General features: G+C 46.3%; 1 protein-coding gene across 2 annotated transcripts in view; it reads left to right on the top strand.

The window, feature by feature from the left end:
- MAP6 (microtubule associated protein 6) overlaps positions 1 to 20,526 on the top strand; it is a 46,580-nt gene extending 26,054 nt beyond the window's left edge. The window contains exons 2-5 of one of the 2 annotated variants that reach the window (XM_065070968.1): positions 4,448 to 4,661; positions 7,025 to 7,221; positions 13,762 to 14,027; positions 20,360 to 20,526. In XM_065070968.1, the coding sequence (XP_064927040.1) occupies positions 4,448 to 4,661; positions 7,025 to 7,221; positions 13,762 to 13,813 (463 nt within the window). In that variant the 3' untranslated portion in view covers positions 13,814 to 14,027; positions 20,360 to 20,526. The remainder of the gene's footprint in view (positions 1 to 4,447; positions 4,662 to 7,024; positions 7,222 to 13,761; positions 14,028 to 20,359) is intronic. The other variant, XM_005500605.3, reaches the window with a different exon arrangement.
- Positions 20,527 to 20,828: the final 302 nt, after the last annotated feature.

The following is a 20,828-nucleotide window of genomic DNA, read 5'->3' as shown; positions in this document are numbered from 1 at the left end:
CCAAAATTATTCTATGATTCTGATACTTTGGAGACCAGATATTTTCACTAGTCCCAGAGAACCAAAAAGAATCAGCTCTTAAAGCTGCTGCTTTTCTTCTCACTTATTTGCTCACTGTTGGGACAACATGAGCTCAAGATGACACGGGACCATATCAGACAGACATTAGATGAAGAGTCACCAGACCTGAAAGGGGGATTCACAGAATCAAAGAATGGTTGGGGTTGGAAGGGACCTCTGGAGATCATCCAGTCCAACCCACCTGCTAAAGCAGGTTCACCAGAGCAGATCACACAGGATCACATCCAGGTCGGTTTGAATGTCTCCACAGAAGGAGACTCCACAACCTCTCTGGGCAGCCTGGTCCAGGGCTCTGGCACCTTCAAAATAAAGAAGTTTCTCACCATGTTTATGTCTCATTAGGATTTAAGTCACCTTCCTGAGACATTCCCCCATGCCTACAACAGAGATGCAGACTCCAAGCAAGGCACCTCCCTCTTCATTTATACTTTGCATTAGTAAATTCAATGTGTCTGGCACTCAAGTGTGATGATTCATGCTGTGAAGCTGCTAGCACACTCCTGCCTACAGTTTTTGGCCCAGGATAACTAGTACTTTCCCAAGTAATTGTTGGGCTGTGTTCAGGAGCTGATGTATTCCAAGGGCAGATCCCAAAGTGCTGTTTTCCCTCACTTATCTGTGGTGTAGACGGAGACATTTAGGAATTAGCACTTTCGTGCTAATGAACCATAGTAACCTGTGGTTTTGGGCATGGACACAGCCATCACAGACTAGCATGTGTCTCTTCTGATAACTCTTTTTTACAGTTTATGTGTTGCCTGAATGTCAAAAACAGGAACTGAGATCAGCTTGCTAGGCCATGTGTAGCTGTAGGAAATGGTCTGACTTTCTCTCCTCCTTCCACTGCTTCTGCAAGCTCTGGATAGCAGAAATGTAGAATTAGGCACACTGGGTGCTTGAGCATAGTCATAGCATGAAGTGGCTGGTCCATCCCCGGTGTGGTAGGACTCCATACAAACGTGGCCCATGCTCTCTCGCATGCTTGAGGGGACCGACCCTACTGTAATAGCTGATGATGTGATATCCTGCGTATTTGCCCGAAAAGGGATTTAGAATCATGGAATCATTTCAGTTGGAAGAGACCCTCAGGATCGTCAAATCCAACCATAAGCTAACCTAACTCTAGTACTAAACCATGTCCTATTTAGAATAGTATCATAAAGGTTAGAAGAGACCTTAAAGCTCCCCCAGTGCCACCCCTGCCATGAGCAGGGACATCTTCACCAGCTCAGGTTGCTCAGAGTCCCGTCCAGCCTGGCCTGGGATGTCTCCAGGGATGGGGCCTCTGCCACCTCTCTGTGCAACCTGTTACTTCTAGATGTGCATTGAATCCACATGACATACCTGGTATTTACAACTCCTTTGTCAACACTGTGAAATATTTCGAGAGCAATAGCCTTCTATCCTCCATTTCCAGAAAAGATCATGGGTGAGCAGTTTCAGAGCTGGTGGACGTGCATCCACCTAAGAGCAGCTGTTGGTCTGTCCTTTGCCTGCAAAACCAGGCTCATCTTGGGAGATACAGGTTACTCCAGGGTCTTGTCTCCAAGCACAGCAGAGCTGAGTACTCCCAGAATTGTTACATCTGCTTTAAAGTCCAGCCCCTACGTGCACAGTACTACAACCTCCATTCTTTGCCTCTGGTTCTGTAGATGCAAGCCGTGCTTAGGTTTGCGGGTTGACCTGGTGGTCCATGTGGGTTGTTTGGCCAGCTGGCCTTGCAATAAGTAAGAAAATGAACTTTACTTGCCTGTTCCTCAGTTGCAGAGCACTGTTTGGATGTTCCTCTTGTGCCCATCCACTGCTTTTGGGGAAACGTTGTAACTGTCACGTCTGAGATTTCTACCTCTGCTATAAATAAGATAGAAAACAGCTAAAGGGTTCAGAAGTTGCTAGGGACCGATCTGAGTGACAGATAGACGTGGACAGAGAGAATTAGTGCACGATTTTATTTCCTTTGGAAAGTAATAATAAACATAGAGTCTTCTTATGGAACAAAAGGAGATCCTAAGAAGAAACCTTTTATCTTCTGAGGAACTTTGGGTCAACTTTGAGTTTGTCAGTAATGTATTAACATCTTTAATCCAGTTCTTTAAAGATGCTTCCTCTTCCTTTCTCTCAGTTCTTCATGCAGAAGGAATATTTTAACAATGGACAGCAGAGAAATATCTGTGGACAAAGGGATGGCATTCACTGAACAGGAACCAAGGGGACACAAATGAGCCCATTCATATATTGCTCATGCAGTGGAATGGTTTTGTGGAGAATAACATCTTTCAAACAAGCAGTTTGACAGTATTATCCAATCCCAAGAAGAGCTGAATAATGAAAGAAGTGAAGAGAAATGAAGAAATACAGGGAAAAGAAAAAGCAGGTGCAGCTGGAATCAACAATAAGACAGCATGGAGAATTGGCTTGGATTTGGCTCACGGATAGGATTTGGCTCATGGGTTGAGATAGTTGCATTTAGGGGTGTATGGTGTGAAGGTCTCATGTGTGCTAGATGTCTGTGTTCCTATTAGTGGAGATCTAGATAGTCAACAACAGCTCACAAGGAGTTAGCTCATCCTAAAACAGTCACCTATCTTTGGCATAGTGAAGAAATGGTTGCCCTGAGGGTGGTGAGAGCCTGTCCCAGGTTGGCCAGAGAAGTGGTGGATGCCCCATCCCTGGAGACATCCCAGGCCAGGCTGGACGGGGCTCTGAGCAACCTGAGCTGGTGAAGATGTCCCTGCTCATGGCAGGGGTGGCACTGGGGGAGCTCAGAAGGTCCCTTCCAGCCCAAACTATTCCGTGATTCTAAGGGTTCTCCAAACTCCACTGACCACATTGACCAGTCTGTGTAAGTGGGAAATGTAGGACTGGGTGGGCAGGGAGCTGCACTGATCCTGCATGTGAAAGCATCATTTGCTATGGGTCCCTTGGACAACAGATGACCTTCTGCAGTCTAGCCTCCCTGCCTAAGTGGGTTCTCTGATGAACAAAGAAATGTGTGTGCATGTCCATTCTGGAGCTTTCTTGCACCTTTGGACTCAGTCCATCTGCTTATCTTCATAAAAATAAAACCTGATTATGTCCATGACCATTTGTCAAATTTGGCTGATGGTGATTAAGATGTTCAAAGCTATTAAGGGAAGGGATTGACTGGCAGATATATAGTACCCTCCACTAATTTCCCTAATAAACCAGTAACACAACCCAAAGGTAGGCGAGTAGAACAGAGCAAAAGGGAACAAGGTTTCCAACGTAGAGGTCCCATTGCCTCAGAGGTCCTGAAATTGCCACAAGGGCTTTGTTTTCTATGGAAAATTTACAAGTGGGGGGCTCATATCACCACCATTAGGATAGCTCCTGGATTACATTGCAGTCTTCAGAATCTAAACACTGCCTGGGACTATGTCTGAGCGGGACCCATCTAAGGTAGCAACACACTTGGGGTTTCTCTGTCTTCATTCTCAGATTAATGGTGATTTTTAGATAGAAAATGAAATTATGGGAACTGGAATGTGTCCAGCAGATGCTAAAAATATTTTGAAATGTGTTTATTTGTTTTTTCTCAAGAAAAATAACAGCTCTGTCAAAAAAAAAATAAAAGATGATGTTATTTTTTTCCAGTAACTCAGGAATTCGCCATCACCTAATATAGAGAAGCCATAGCTCACAATACCTGATAAACTGTGCATTTCCAACTCTACTTGACCTTACATCAATTACTGCTTTAACTTAAACTATTCTTTTATGGAATTAATAAAAGCTGTTGTGCATAATTTGGTGCAATATGGGAAGAATGATACAATTCACTACTTACAGCCACGGGTAAGGGGTATCTGTAGAAAATCCTGTTTCCTTACATTTCCAAATGACCCAGCTAGCTTGCCTGCAGGGAAGCTTGCTGAGAAGTGTGTGTCCTGTGTTGAGTTGCAGAGCACGAATTTTGGTGTTCCTTTCCAAGTATTCTTTTCCACCCTAACTGCAAGAGTCAAGAGCTGCTTGCAGGTAGCTCCAGTGCAGAGGTGAAGCTGTAGAGACAAAACATTATCTCTGTTTTTAAAATTAAAAAGCATCACAGCCAGCTTTTGATAGGACACGTCACCATTGTCACACAAGTAGCAGGTAGTCTGATGCCCAGGACTGGCTGATTTTAATAGAGGAACTTTCTTTTGAGCTTTTGCTAATGTGTTGGTAGGTTTTAGATGAGGTAAAAAATGAGCTGTTGGGAGCCAATTTCTTAGTAAACTTGACTGGATGTACATAAAAGCCCTTCCAAAGAGACCTTACTGAGCAATGAGGGATTCCATCCCCACATTCCCACTACTCTCCTGTTGAATTAATTCCTGAACCCCTTTCTTTTCTTTTTGATCTTCAGAAATGAATTCAGACCCTGGATAGACATCAGGCCTGCGAAAGCTATGAAAGCGAAGTCCCAGTACAAGCCGCCAGAGGAGAAAATGACCCATGAAACCAGTTACAGCGCTCAGTTCAAGGGGGAAACCAATAAGCCTTCTCCAGCCGATAACAAATACCTGGAGCGCAGAAGGATACGCACTCTCTACAGTGAACCCTACAAAGAACCGCCAAAGGTAAGAAACGCATTGGAAGAGACCCAGGGCCACCACTGCTCCTGGTGGGACATGTCCAGCACAGTAAGGCTGGGGTGAATGCTGCCTGCTCACATTCCCTCATGTGGCATCTTAATTTCTGACCAGCAGCTGCATCTGTGGATCCACCTGTAGATGGTGGTGGATGAAAAATAGAATACGAGTGAGCAAAGTGCACTCGCAGCCCAGAAAACCAGTAGTATCCTGGGGCTGCATCCCCAGCAGCGTAAGCAGCAGGTGGAGGGAGGGGATTCTGCCCCTCTGCTCCGCTCTGGTGAGACCCCCCTGCAGTGCTGGTCCAGCTCTGGGTCCTCAGCACAGGACACACATGGACCTGCTGGAGAGGGGCCAGAGGAGCCCCAGAAATGATGTGAGACTGGAACAGCTCTGCTGGGAGGACAGGCTGAGAGAGTTGGGGTGTTCAGCTGGAGAAGAGAAGCTCCAGGGAGACCTTAGTGTGGCCTTTCTGTACTTAAAAGTGGTCAAGAAGAAAGACGGGGACAGACTTTTGAGCAGGGCTGTTGTGATAGGACAAGGGGCGATGGTTTTAAACTGAAAAAAATGTAAATTTTTGTTAGATATTAGGAAGAAATTCTTTGCTGTGAGGCTAGTGAGGCACCGGAATAGGTTGCCCAGTGAAGTTGTGGATGCCCCATCCCTGGAAGTGTTCAAGGTGAGGCTGGTCGGGGTTCTGAGCAACCTGGACTAGTGGAAGGTGTCCCTGCTCATAGCAGGGAGGGGTTGGAGTAGATGATCTTTAAGGTCCCTTCCAACCCAAACCACTCCGTGATTCTATGGGCTGTAGTATGGCTTGATGCACTTTGGAGATAATAGTACCCTATGTCAAACTGTAAAGACATGAGGATAGGGCCCAGATGAAGAGGTTTTTGCATTGTCATTCCCTAGAGTATTTTCTAGACCAGAGGTGTCAAACTCATTTTCACCAACGGCCACATCAGCCTTCTGGTTGCCTTCAGGGGGCTGAGTATAGTTTTAGGACTGTACAGATATAGGAGTAGTTACATTTATGCAGTCCTAAAATTGCATTCAGCCCTTTGAAGGCTACCTCAATGCTGATGTGGCCCATGGTGAAAATGAGTTGGACACCCCGATCTAGACACATTTCTCTTTCTCCTTCCAAAGCCGTAGACATCCCACCTTACCCTCTATCCCAGGAAGAATATGGTAAGAGCCAGATCTTCATCTACGATGGATTCAGAATGTTCCACAGATTTTGACAGCAAGCACTTTTGGCTTTGATGATATTGAGAAGGGCTGAGGCTAAAATGTCTTCCAGCCTTGTTTTCTAGGAGCAGCGGAGGGTCTGAAAATAAATGGAGTCAGCCTGTGCAGTTTTAAACCCAGGAGCATAAGTCTTTCCCAGTGTTTACATTTATGAGGTCTCAGGGGGATGGCAGGGCCAGCATGGAGGAGCTGAAGGCTTCTGTTCATCCTTAATTTTGAAGATGTCCTCCCTATTCTGGGGGCTGTAGAAACAGATGGATGCAAGACACTGTCGTGGACTTTGCTTGGGTGCCAATCTTGCAGCCTAGCTGCCCCCAAGTAATTTTCCTCCATTGTGGCAATCTATTAAGGGACAAACAGACTGAGGAATCATGTCCTGCAAGAAAGCTCTTTTCAGTGATAACTCTTTTTAGTGGTGCCCAATGACAGGGTGAGGGGTAACAGGCACAGACTGAAACACAGGAGGTTCCATCTGAATATGAGGAGAAACTGCTTTACTTTGAGGGTGCCAGTGCCTGGACCAGGCTGCCCAGAGAGGCTGTGGAGTCTCCTTCTCCAGAGACATTCAAACCCGCCTGGACACATTCCTGTGTGATCTGCTCTGGTGAACCTTCTTAAGCATGTGGGTTGGTTTGGATGATCTCCAGAGGTCCATTCCAATGCCAGCCATTCTGTGATTCTGTGGAAGGTGGTGGCTTGTAGGAGCCTCTTTGCCCTAAGCATCACTTCTCCACTTTTAATCTAGAGGGAGACAACCACCTTTTGGCTTGCAAAGCCCCTCCTGAAGTCAGAGAAAGATGAAGGAACTGATAAAATGTTGATAATATTCCCTCTTCTATTTACCTGACTGTGCATTGATCTAGATACAACGGGATCTGTTGCTTCAGGGCCATTGTGACTTCAGGGCATCAACACCATGAAAGGATGTGGCCAACTCAACATGCACCCAGCTGCTCCCCTCTCTTCGTGGCAGGGCATAGCTGATTAGATAAGCAATATTCATGCCCTTTCTGACCTAAATCCTATTTTCCACCTGTCCTTGTGTCTCTCTTTCTCTCTCCATCTCTGTGTTGTCGTTTTGCATGTCGCCCTCCATGCAGGTGGAAAAGCCTAGCGTAAAGCCTTCCAAACCAAAAAAGACCACAACAAGCCATAAACCCCTGAAAAAGGCCAAAGACAAGCAGATCGCATCTGGCCGGGCTGCCAAGAAAAAGAGCGCCGAGACCTCCAACACAGCAAAGCCAGAGGACAAGGAGAAAAGTAAAGAGATGAACAATAAACTGGCTGAGGCAAAAGAGTAAATGTCACTGCACTTTCTTTTCTTTCTCTTTTTTTTTTTCTTCATTTTCTTTCTTCCTTTTTTTTTTTTCTTTGATTAAATAAAGGCCACAAAATTAATTAGAGGCTTCTAATCTGCTTTTTGTTCTGATTGTATTAGAAGCTTTTCTGTTTTATTTCCAAGGAGGATTAGGGAATCCTTGTTTGTGAGGTCAGATTGTTCTGCTTTGCCTGCACAACATGGCTCTGCACAGAGTGAGGGTCGTGGGAATGCACAAACGAGGTTGCAGGAGATGAAGGTGATGGATCAACTGTTGTTGTGTCCAACAGCTTGTCCCTTTCCTTGGGCTTGGTCCTTCAATGGCATGTAAGTGCCTGTTGAGCCATGGAGGGGTTGTTCTCTCATCATGAGACCCCCAGCCCCTTTTGGGGTTGGCCATTCTTTGGTCATCTCCCACGGGTGTCAACAGGTGGAAAGGTTTTAAAGGCAGAGAGGATCAAAGGTTCATTCATGGTGCTGTGGATCTTCTGTAAACCCATTAGAATCAGTGGCGTAGCCAAGAGTGATTTCCCCTGGTGATACCAGTGGGACTTTTGCTCCAAGAAGTGATGGGAAAGGAGATCCCTTGCAAATAAAGGGCCAAATCCTCCCCCAGGGTAGCTGGGGGGTAGGTCTAGCTGAATCAAGGCAGCTTTATCCATCAACATTACCTGAAGGCCTTGATTTTCTTTAAAAAAGGAATGAGGGAAAGCGCAGAGAGCAGTGAAGACTTCCCAAGCATGTGGCAGGTCAGATAGTTTATCAGCAGGCTGTTCTTCCCTATTGTTTCCCGTAGGTTATGGATCTCTTTAGTTATATGTGGTTTGTTTTGAATCTTGGTCTGCTTTCTTCACTTCTGGGGTGCCAGTAAACAGAGCTAGATTACAGAAATAGGTTTAGTTTGCAGATGTGACCTTCCAAGGGGTAAAAATAAATGAGTCAGCAAGGTTGTCTAGAGCCGTCAGCCCCCATTGTTTTGACTCTACCAGCTGTTGTAGTTCATATTGGCTCACAAGCATCCTAAGAGGTCCGTAAACCAGTTGCTGGGACCCCTAGACTCCCTCCAGGCAAGATCTCAGGGTTTCAATCCTATTTACTGTGCTCTTACTCTAGGAGATCCCCATGCACTGCAAGTCCAGTTGGGAAGCTGTAAACAGAGCAGGACCATTTGTCAGTGAGTTTGAACTGGCCCAACAGACTGGCATTGCATACCCAGGAATCTGGGTTGCTGAGTCAATGGGGGCTTTGAGAGGTAAGGTCCCAATCTGAATTTACATGTCTGACTCCTGGATTGAGTCCTAAATACAGAAGAATTAATCTTGATCCCCCCCAAACTGAGCTGTGAAATTGTCCCATAGCAGAGTAGCCGCAAGTCAAGGTGCAGGGTTCTTCCTTATTTTTGCAGCTCAATATTTTTATCCTAACATGCGGTCCAGCTTGAAACTTTCAGAGAACAGACAATTGGGAAGAACAAAGTGAGACATGGAAAGCAGGGTAGGGAGGTATTGCAAGAGGAGAGTATAAGGACTGTGTTGCTGTAGAGGTGTTTGAATGAGGGAAGTCTTGCTGCTAGGATATTTTAGAGATCTGAAACTATTGAACATAAAAAGGGATGGGCCAGGAGGGTGAGGAGTCCCATTTTTGGGATCTCACCCCATTAGAATTGGGTCTTTTGGAAACATAAATAAGCGGTGGGCTACAAGGCTGAGAGAAAGTTTCCAAAGAGGAGGAAAGCTCTGTGGTATGCAGATAGTGACATTTGCTGGCCTTAGTAACGAATAAATGCCAAGTTCATTGTATTGTGTGGTGTGTCCTGTTTGCCTTGCGCTAACAGCCTAAAGCTTTGACTATAAGTACGTGTAGTGTTCTGAATTCAGTGGTGTATTTCCAAGCTTAGCTGTGTTAGAACTGTGTGCTATGAGCTAGTCAGGTTGTGTATGTGGAAAAATATATATTCATATATAGAAATATATATATTTAAACCTCCAACGTTTAGGAGGAAACCAGGGAAATCCTCCAGGAAGTAAAACTGTGGAAATCTTTGCGAATGTAGTGCATTTTTCGATGTGCATGCTCCATGGAGATGCTGACCTGTCCATTGCTTTTCTGAGTGCTCAAAAGCTCCTGCAGCACCTCTGGAGTGCAAAGCTCAGCTCTATCTCCAGCACAGCTCGGCAAAAGGCTTGTGTTGAGCTGGTGGGGAGAAGTGCCGCTCACAGCTCTTTCCACGCCATCGCACAAGGGACAACTGGCCAGAGAAGCCTGAGCTTCCAAGACTTGGTGTGATTCCTTGGCATTTAAATGCTTCATCCATCTTCACACTCCTCAGTAACAACCTCTCCTATGGCAGGATATAGCAACAGCCGTGAAGATGACGTGTCACAGCAGGCAGAACATGGCGGGAAGACACGTAGACAGTTACCAATAGCCCAACGCACCAATCTCGTACATAGGGAAAGACCATGCCAAACAATTCTCCCAATTATTTTATGGCCCAAAGCTTCACATTCAAGCAGACAGCATGCTTGCCACCATTCCACCTTGAATTCAACAGGAATTTAGCCCTTGACTTCAAGGGTAACCAAATTTTGCCCAAGGAACATCATTAAGATGTTCAGACCACCTGAACCAAGCATCTCCATGACATTAGACCAACTGCTCATCATCTAGCGCTTCAGGGTTGCTTCTTCTCGATGAAGAGCATCCATCGCCGTGTTTGAATGAAAGGTGCTCAGTGAGTGGTCAGAATACGGCCTTATGTTTCCGTAATACATGAAGTTTTTGGTGGCATCTAACTACAAAGCTAGGTATGAAGTGCTAGTCAGTGGTCTGAATTCCCTCTCTACTGAAGAAACCTTCCAAGAGCCATTGAGCTACCTATTTTGGACACCTCTCTTTGTGTGGGATGAATGACACTTGGAAGGTTTCAATCTTTTCAGAAAGAGTCTAGGAAACTGGTAGGGCCTGGGGACCTCCCTCTCAGACAGCAACAAAACAGGGATATAAATCCCAAAATAGGGATATAAATGCTGACATTTGCTCCACATGTACCAGGTCCTCAGCACACATCCAAGCACACAGTTTATTGCATTGAATGCCAGGAACTGCAGCAGAGTCAGGTCTCAGGGTGAAATCCCGCACTGCTCTCCCTTCCGTAGACTTTACGCCCATTTGACTCACTCAGGTTTATCAGAAAGGAGACAAAAATCTGCTGTTTCAAGTTCACTTTGGACTCTGAGCTTGTCGATCCCACTGGGAAAGAGTGCTCTGCTGTTCTGTTTCCAGCTACCGCAATGCTGATTCTGTTTCGCCGCTGATTTGTAATACGTTTTGCTTTCCTTGTAAAAAAAAAAAAATGTTTTTTGCTTTTTACCCTGTCAAAATTCCTCTGCTGTCTATTGCTTGCTTTCCCATTTTCACTGTATTGTACTGTTACTCCTTTCTGCAAAATGGTGCTAATTGCTGTCTGAGCTCCTGTTTTCTGACTGCTTTGCACACCGATCACCTGCTTCTTCATTTGCAACGCGTCCGGCGTAAAAACGTGGCTCCCATGAATTCCACAAACTCTTGCCTCTTGGAGGCAGATAGGAAGTGTCTAATTAATATTTTGTGGCCTGGGTTTGGTTGCATATCACAAATTGTCTCTTGTAATGTGTTAAGCACACCTCCTCGTGGTGCTTTTTCATTCTTGCTGTTCTGATGAGAATCACACACACACACAAACACACAGAACACACACACAAATTAATGTATAGCCAATTGATTGTGACGTGCTTGTGATCTTTGCTTGCTCAAAGGGTTCTTTTTTTTCCAATGATAAATAAATGCTAAAGACGAATACCACCTCCTTGATCTTGTTTTCTCGATAAGAAGCACAGTTAAGCAAAAGAAACACCCTTCCAACCGTAATCAGGTTTGTGTTGCTTAGAAGCCACCACCAGTTCCATGATGCCATAGGGACAACTGAGCTGTCACAGTCCCCTTTAGATGGCCGCTAACCTCAGACTAGCCTGACGCAAGAGCTAAGCATTTGCAAATGTGAAGATGGACAGTGAATTCATGTGGACGGAGCAGGTAGTTTGCTTTTATTCTCTATATATAGTGTCTCCAGCAGAAGGTTGGTTCAGTGAGTGCCCTGCATGCAAAATGCTGCTGCTCCACCTTGCTGGTGTCCACGTTGCATTGGATCAGAAAGGAGAAACCGAGTCACATCAAGAGCTGGAGGGAGGGGAGATGCTGTGGATGAGCTCGCTTAATTACACACCCTTTTCCAAATGCCTACAGCTTTTGCTTTGGCCCAAAACCACCTGAAAGGCCCATGGGGTGGGTCAAGGGGCTATAAATCCTCATTGAAAGGAGGTGGCAAATTCTTGGGTTGAGCACTTCCAGCGTGCTGCAAGCCCAGCTGCCGCTGAGCACGTGTTTGGCAGTGTCTGTGGAAGTGCAAAGCACTGATTTTATATTAATTAAAGAGTTTGCTATCTGGAAAAAATGATGCCTGAGAAGAAAGCAGAGCTGAGGGCACAATTTTATTTTAAATTATGAACCCTGATCTTAGTTTCATCTCTTTTTTCTTTTAATTAATTTGTAAGCTCCTACCTGCAATTTTTACTTTTAATCACAATTTTCTTTTAATAGCTATTCCAATAACAACCCCACCAACCTGGGGAAGTTTGTCTTCATTGGGTTTTGTTTTGAAATCTCTCCTCCAGTGTAGCTCTTCTGACTTCCAACCCTTTTCTGCCTTACTGTTTTTGGGTGCTATTTCTCATCTCTGCCTGGTTTACAAATCTCTTTCTATATTTATCTCATCTGTAACTACATGCTAACAACAGTGCTGCTTTCTGATGTCCTGCTGTATCACCCTGCCTTCCCTCTCCCTTCCCTACCAAATCCATCTCTTCATCCATCATGCATAACTATATGATCTTTAAAGTGTTTCAGCTGAGCTGTAGGTCCCGGGGTTTATCTTGTCACCCGTCCACAGCTCGTACTGCAGAAAATGTTCATTGTTAAAAGACTGATCATTGATGGGGCTTATCTGTGACAATCCATGTTGGCCAGCAAAATGTTTCTCCCATGACATGAATGTCTGGGTTCTGTTCCATGGTGCAGGATGGGGTATACCATGCACCCATGGATGGGTGTTCCATCCGATCCCATCCAGTTGCCCACACTCATTGCTGGAAAACGTGTCCTTGCTGTCCTGTTTCTCTCCAAACTTGCTCAACGTGCTTTTCTAAGAGACAGTAGGACCTACTGGGCTGATTACATTTATGGGGACCTGGGCTCCCTGGTCTTTAACCATCACTGTCTGAACTCACTGCTACCAACTTGCTTCTTAATCTTTGCCAAGTCACTAGTGAGAGGCACTTCTCACATTTTTCCAAGGGTGGTTGTGAGAGTAACATCTGTGCAAAGCGCTGGAGGTGGGTTACTAAAAATGAAATGCCTTGTTTTATAAGAGCATTTAGTGTGGAGACACTGGCTGGAGTAAAAATAGTCCTAATTGTCAGTGTTGGTGTCTGGTGAGGGGACAAAGAGGGGAGAGAAAATACTGACATGTTGAATTTAAAGAGTTGAGTCTGCTTCTCACACTCTTAATAACGGAGCATCCGAGTGCAGCTTTGCAGAGATGTTGTTTTGATTGCGCAGGGTGTGAGCAGTCCAATCAGGGGAGGCCATCACGTTTCTGATTTTAATCACTTGCTTTGAAATACATCATGTGCTAAGGGCTTCAGCACACACCCCCAAAGACTTGTGCATGGGTGGATGAAGAGGCCTGACGGTCTCCATCTCTCCATTCCTCCCTGTGTCAGGCAGGAGCTTAAGTGCCTTGGGCACAGGAATGAGTTTAACGGATTTTGCCATTTGCAAATCTCTGAGCTTCCTTTGAAAACCAGAGCTGTAATTATTACATCCCTGACTGGTAGAGCAAGGTCAAAGGATGAGTACGGATATTTGATCAGCTGACATGTCAGCCCTTATACCAATGCAGCCTCTTGTGTCACAACATCCCTTGGATTTAGAGCTTAAAGATGTACTGTTGTAGGAGAGAAACGGGCCTTTTAAGAAGATGTCTCTGTCATAGCTGGTACCTCTTAATATCCAAGGAATAACCACCATTCCCAACAGCAGCAGCAACGTCAAATAAAGAGGAGCGGTGCAGGAAGAAGAAATTCCCCAGAATGAATGTGATACCATGGCTGTGTTCAGCGCTAAGAACAGTATCTTTTGCACAGCTGGAAAATATTGTGATGTTCAGACATGGGCTTCAGCTCTCCTTGTTTCCAGCAGTGTCATGGTAAGTTTGATCCAGTTGGGGATTTGACTACCCACTGCCACTTGCCCTTATTTATGTGGACTTTTTTGGGTTGGGAGTAATTGCACTAGTGCCACTGGGTTAACTCATAAGCTCAGAGGTCTGCAATGAGGGTTAACACAGCTCTGAATACTTCAGGAGTGGTGGTTTATCATGAATTGTGAATCACTTGTGAACAGTCTGAATTTCTGTTGCAGGGTGCCTTGGAAACAGCTGCCTAATCATGCCTGTCGAGTGGAGGAGATGTGAGCCAAAGGATGAAAGAAAAGCCTGCTAATGGATCGAAGGCATCTTTATGCTTTCTAAAATGCCAGCTTTCCCTGCAAGGAGTCTGCTCCCCGGAAATCAGCAGCAAGGACCAGCTGCCGGAAAAATGATGGATTAGGAGTGGTGACAGATCTTAGTGATATGTGAGAGCGCTGAGGGATGAAAACCATTCCTTCAATGTCGGCCGCTCAACAGTGTGAGAAATAGAAATGGGGAAACATTTCTAAAACCCCCTTGTTGTCATCTGCCCACCTCCCACCCCAGCCCAAGACATGCAGCAACCTCAAGCCCCTGAGCAAAGCTGGGTCTTTCTGTATCTCCTTGGTGAACCAGAGACCTGCATGTCCTGCCTGACTCTGTGAGAGGTCTGGAGAGCTGTGTCACAGCAGAGGGTGAGGAGCACCCTCCATGGCATGTGGTGGAGGGGATCTCACCACACAATGGCTGGAGCTGGTGGGTCTGTCCTCAGCAGTTTAGCAGCACCCAGGGGTACTTGATGGTACCAGTACCCAATGGTCAAGATAGGGAAATCCTGAGATCAGTCCTTGGTCATTGGACTGACTTGCCCCTTGGCCTGGTTCAGAGTTTAGTACCCAACTGAGGACTAGTTCAGCTGTGGCCACCTCATCTGGAGCCAAGAAATTTATCAGCAGGGACAGGAGTCAATAAGGCATCTTTAATTTAGTGAAGTAGATAGTGCTTTGGAGTTGCAGGGCAGTGAATGCCCTTGCCCACATTGCTACTGCTCCCTCCCCTCTCATAGAATCACAGAATAGTTTGGGTTGGAATGGACCTTCTGAGCTCATCCAGTGCCACCCCTGCCATGAGCAGGGACATCTTCACCAGCTCAGGTTGCTCAGAGCCCCGTCCAGCCTGGCCTGGGATGTCTCCAGGGATGGTTCATCCACTGCCTCTCTGGCCAACCTGGGACAGGCTCTCAACACTCTCAGGTCAACAATTTCTTCCTCATGTCTGGCCTGAATATCCCTCCTTTAGTTTAAAACCATCACCCCTTTTCTTACCGCAACAGGCCCTGCTCAAAAGTCTTTCCCCAAGTCTCATTGCTGATTGGACTTCTGTGTCCCTGTTGGCTCCTTCCCACGCAGTCTTCAGTGTCCTCAACACCCCACTGTGTCCCTGTTGGCTCCTCCCCACGCAGTCTTTAGTGTCCTCAACACCCCACCAGACCCCATCTACCCAGCACACTGCTATTCCCTTTTGCCTTCAGAATCATTTTCCCTCCATCTTCCCTGCCAGATTTCCATGTCTGTCCCACAGCTGCTTCTCCAGCCCTTTGCTTTCTCCCACCTCTCCCCCTCCAGCATCTTTCCCTTCCAGGCCATCTTAAATACCCAACTCTACCACGGACCTTCCCCCATCCTCCCCAGGTTACTGTCTCATGTCCGGTCTTGTCTCTCGTGGACTGTAAGCCTTTTCCTTTGCCTGTACAGTGTAATAATGCTCACTGCTTCAAATAAATAATACCTCACCTACTGACTGCCCTTTCATTTCTTGGTGTGGCTTCAGTAGATGTGTCTGCGAGTGCACTGTCTGTCTGTCCTCGTGGCCAGTTCAGCAGCAGGTTTTGCTGTTGCAGCTCTATCTGTAGTCTTTTGGGTTGACCCTGCTGTGTTTTTGTTTCCTGGTACCTTTATTTTTTTAGAGCCACAGAGACAAGCTTTGATGTCTATGTAGGAGCCAGGCATATTCAGAGCTGCATGACCTTCTGTCCTTTGCAATTCTGGTGCATCTGATAAAGAGCTTGGCCTTTCTCCAACTTCATGCAGAGATGTCCTGGGCTGGCAGGTGGCTCAGCAAATGCAGCAACTGAGGAGAATGAAGGAGAAATCTTGTAGCCCAGAGCAGAAGCAGCTGATGTTAAAGGAACTTCATTTCCCGGCGCAATACAGAAAACTGCGGGTTGAAGTGTGTCAGTGGAAATTCAAGCAGATGTCCCTCTCAGAGGAAGATGCAGAAGGTGGCTTATCAGCAGGACATGGTTCAGTGATGAATGCCCAGGAGGCTTCTCGTGGTTCAGAAGGTGCCCTGAACATCTGTGTCCTTCATCCCATGCTAGGACTAGACCTGCCTGTGGTCCCTTCAGCCTGTGAGTACAGCAGAGACCCAATTGTGACTAAGTCCCAGGTGGCTCCTTTCTCCCTCCTTGTCCTAATTTATTGCCTAAAAGTGCTGTTTTGTTTTGTGCTGGCTGGAGCTATGGAGGTGATGCTTCCTCCCTCCACACATGGAAAGATGCAGAAGCAGCTCAGTCCCTCTACCCTTACTGTGACCATCACTGCTAGTGGTGTCACACCACCCTGACGGGACGCAAAGGAGCCTCCTTGTCATGTTAAGTGAGCAGCTGAGCTCATAGCATGGCCATCCATCTGGTTTCATACACCATCTGCGAAAGTTAGATCTGAAGACCTAACTCAAGGCCAAACTGAAGCTGGTTGATGGACATGGATGGGAGAAGCATCAAGCAGTGCTCAGTCCCGTGGGCTTCTTCAATGCCTGTTCCTGTCCTTGGGTGTGCAGGAGGACACAGAAGAGTTGAAATGTGTAAAGACCTCCAATCCTTCTCAAGGAGGAGCCTGGAGATTCCATGTGGGACAAGCAAGATCTACAGCTGGGTTGTGCTTGACTTCTCCAGGCTCTAGGGATCTCAGTATAGATACTGGAAAGAGGCAGTGAAAAAAAGAAGATCCCTTGGTGTAGGTAATATCCTGCATCCTTTCCTACTCCAAGAGTGAAGAAGCACTAGAACAACCTAAACCAGCAGCCAAAAATCTCAGCTGCACAGTTTTAGGGACCAAATGGTATTTTGGACAATATTCCTGCATGCCACTGAAGACCCTAGCTGACCTTGGGGGTACATTGGAGTCTTCTAACATCTAAATTTCTGCTAGCAGAGCTTTGTAGGTGTTTGTCTACCTGCTGCTTTGCAGGTGGGCAGTTGTTTGAAGTGCTGAGCTCCTTGCTGCTCACTGCACACAAATTTCACAACCAGACATTTTCTGTTCATTTAGCCCTTTCTGGCCCCAAACTGGTGAACATTTCCATGGCACACCCATGTTGTGCAAGCAATAGCAACCTCTCTGCTTGCTTAGATACAGACCCAGGCTGATATTCTTCATTTTCTCTGCTGTAGCTTACAGCTTTAGCCCCACTATTTGATGCAGTTGCCTTTTCCAAGGAATGTGACTGAGGCCAGATATTGAGTACGATATTAAGGCCATTTTTCAGGACAAAGAAGACTTGTGTTTTCGTTGCTGTTATCACAGACAGCAAACTTTGATGCTCAAACACCCACAAAGCATTCAGCAGTGAAAAGTGATTCGCCATGTGCTGTAACCTAATTGGTAATGGCCTTTGCCCAGGAATCGATGGGTTTGTATCTTCTGAGGAACATGAACTTGCCACTGTCCTCCTGGGTGAGGGCCCTAACCAAAAGAACAGGTCCTCCACAGAAGACAGTCATCTCTTCACCTGAATTCTCTGGGACAGAAAGGCCTTATTTCATGGTTCTTTGAAAAAAAATGCCCTCCAGTGCCAAACTTCACAGCTATATGTGCCTGGAGTTGTCTTGCTGCTCCTGAGCCACCAAGAGAGGATTCCTGTTGCTTCTAGTAGCTCTTTCCATGTGCCTGGAGCTGACGCTGTCTATACAGACTCATAACAGTTCCCAGATAGTTAAACTGCTTTCAGTGAAGATAATTTTGCAGCAAAAGATAAATGTCATCAGCTCTGTTTTGATATAAGGCCACCAAAACACTAAGACCTGAATCTGCAGAGGAACAGGGTTGATCCATGAGTGGGTCCTCCACATCTGTGAAGAACAGGATAACATTGCTGGAGCCCAGCGCCATCAGAGGCAAGTTTAGACCCTAAGTCACAGGAGCCTAGCTCCCTGCTGTTACACCAGGACTAACAAAGAGGAGACCATGCTATATGTGTTTGTGGTGGTCATCCTTTCGTTGTTAGGTGCTGCCTCTGGGAAATGAACCTCTGCTGAATTTCATACTCTTTCTGCATCTCTCTCTCAGCCATAACTTGAGTAATGATCTGTCACCTCCAGTCCATCTCTTCTCCATTTCTCACCTTGTCACATCACATAATTAACTTCTCCTGTATACAAGGGTTTCACCAGGCCGTGGTTTGCTACCAGCAGCCCTTGTGAGGGCAAAGATTTCCAAACTTCTTTCCTCGCTTGACTAAGACAATGATCAGTTATAAATGTTGCTGTTTCTGTGTTAGATTTCATTATTTTCAGGATCAGGGTTTCCTTTCAACCCTCCAAATTGCACCCTCCCAGCTCACTCTTCCCAAGGCTGGGGTGTTCTTCTCCTGGTGAGATGCAATGCAATGCTGTGTTCTCCCTGGGTACCAATTCCTGGAAAAAATAATATCATTACCTCCCCCTCACACTCCTTCCAGTTTAAAACAGGTTCTGAAAGAGCTTAACTGGGAAGGACAATCACACAATTATCTCTATTTGATGCAAACAAGGAGGAAACCTGGAGATGGTGTGGGACACAGCTTCTTTCTCCTCCAGAAGGCTGGGTCTTAGCCAGCCTGCAATACGTGGCTGCGGGATGCTCACACCCATGAGAAAAGAGCCAATGCATTAAAAGGAAGAAGTATACACCATGCAAACATGTGCCACAAGCACCAGTTTGCATGGCTGCCTCAACAGAGAGGTACCACATCAAGGCTGAGAAGGGTGAATTCCCCTGATGATTCCAGCAGGGGCTGAGGGAAATGTCAATGGAGGGCAGTTTCAAACAGTTTGTGTTGCTCCAGGGAGAGATGATGTTGGCTTTTAAATCTATTTTGAAATGCAGGACAACAGCAAGAGCAGCGTGACACACCAAGCCCAGGGAAGAGGTGGGATTAGTCTGGCATTGACCCACCTACAACCTGGAGCATCGCATGAACACTGACACAGGAAGACCTGAACTTAGGCCCCATAGTTGCTGTGTCCTTCCTTACCAGACCAGATGTGAAGATGTGCTTGGAAGAGGTGGCTTGACATCTGGAGTAGCTGCTGGCAGCCTTGGGCATGCTCTCCACTGGCAAGGACATGGAGGCATCTCCAGCCTTCTCCAGAGACCAGGCAACAGGTCCTGTCCTAGCAGATGTCTGTGCATCAGCAGTATGGACCTCATCTGTCCTGACAGTTGAGCATTTTTCCAATGAAGAGCTGCTCTGCATTTTTACCAAATCCCTTGATTTACAGTGCTGGGTTTACCAGATTCCCATAGGAACCAGTAGGTTGGAAGGACTCAGCAGTTTTCCTATACTGGGGACGCAGGGGAAAGAAAGGCCATGCTGACCTCTGCCAACAGCTTCTGGCAGCAAATGTCTCTTCACTGGAAATACAAAGGGCAGGACAAAGGTGAGTATTTGAGCCAGATCTGTCCTGCCAAGCCTCTCCACATGTTCCTGCCCTACAAGTTTCTCATACAGAGATGGTTGATCTCACGTGTCCAGGTTGGGCTGGTTGCATGGGCCAAGGAGTGGTAACTAGCACCTCATCATTGGCCCTGGTGTCAGCATCTCATGCCCTCCTTTAACTGCAGACTGGAACCTACACAAAGCCAAAGTCCATCTGGGGGACAAAGGGGATCTCCACAATCCCTTGATACAACCACTGTGCAAATTCGCCCATCTTAAAGCTGATTGGGTTTCTCCTGCCTCTCCATCTGCTTTCTGCAGCCTCACAGGTTCCTCCTCATCCATCAAACATCTCTCCTCGACCCTGGAGATCCTCCTTCTCTTTCTCTGCTAATTAAGATTGATTCCCCATTCCCTGCACGTATTTCCTTCCCCATCTCTCCCTCTGCACTTCAACAAGATCCAACCTTCACTCCAACACCCATCCAGAGCTTCTCCTGGCATCATCTACCCTAACTCCCAGGCTTTGTTCTCCTATGCTCCCATCCAAGACTACCCTAGGTACAAAGATGGCCCCAGAGCTCATGCTAACAAACATCCAATGTGTTGGTGCCACTGTCACCTCCTGGTGTTACCTGGGGGCATTGAGTAGAAGAAGTCTTCTCAGATTTGGGATAGCATGTGTTAGCTTGGCTGACTTTCCTGAGGACCAAAAGAGCTCAACTCCTCCACGTTACAGGGCTTTCACCATCCACCTTGAGGGAAAGAAAATGCTTCTTTGTGAGACAATTTTACAGAGAGGTGCTCATTCAATGCAGGTTATAATCAATTGGCAAGCATTTTTTCACAGCTGATGGGTGGGCCTGATCCTGGTCACTGTTGAACTGGGGGCAGGTCAAAAGAGCAAGACCTCCAGCCCTCTCCCAATTTTGTGGACAACCATGGGTTTTGGACCAGGACCAGGCTCACCAACCAGCCTGAGGACACATCAAACATGTGCGGGCTGCTTGGGGAGCGCTTTGCAGAGCCGCTTTTCACGAGGCAAATTCCAACTCAAGGGTGGCATTTTGTTGTCGTGCTCCAGCCAATTTCTCTGACAGCTTTGCAATTATTCTCTTTCTCTGCTTCCAGGACCCCTGAAAAAAACACTGGTGCTACAGACCAAGAACCAAGTACCTTAGTGCAGGACCAACCCACATGAAGTCGAGTGCTTTCTTGTGAGCGGCGGCTGGAACAAACGTATAGTCTGCATGAAATGTGTATTGTCTGGCTGGTATATAATAAAGCTGATGATCAGAGCTGAATGACAATTCCTCTTGTCTCAAGCACTGAGAAGTTATGGTCACCTGGATCTGTGTAATGCAGTTAGCATGTCTGTGCCTTGATTTATACTCAGTAAAGTCAGAGAAAGAAAATGGGTCCAATTCTCCCTTTATTCACAGCTGTGAAATGGCACTGGTTTCAATATTCTTTCTAATTTGCATGGTAATACAGGGGTCAGATTTACATCCATAACTCATGAAAGTATCATATTGGATTTCGGAGATTACCCTGGAAGCCTAGCGGCTCTTTTCAAAAATCCTTGTAAGAGTTAATGCAC

The sequence above is a fragment of the Columba livia genome, chromosome 1 (assembly GCF_036013475.1).
Source record: "Columba livia isolate bColLiv1 breed racing homer chromosome 1, bColLiv1.pat.W.v2, whole genome shotgun sequence".
Lineage (NCBI taxonomy): Eukaryota > Metazoa > Chordata > Aves > Columbiformes > Columbidae > Columba > Columba livia.
This window is presented reverse-complemented; position numbering and strand designations above follow the sequence as displayed.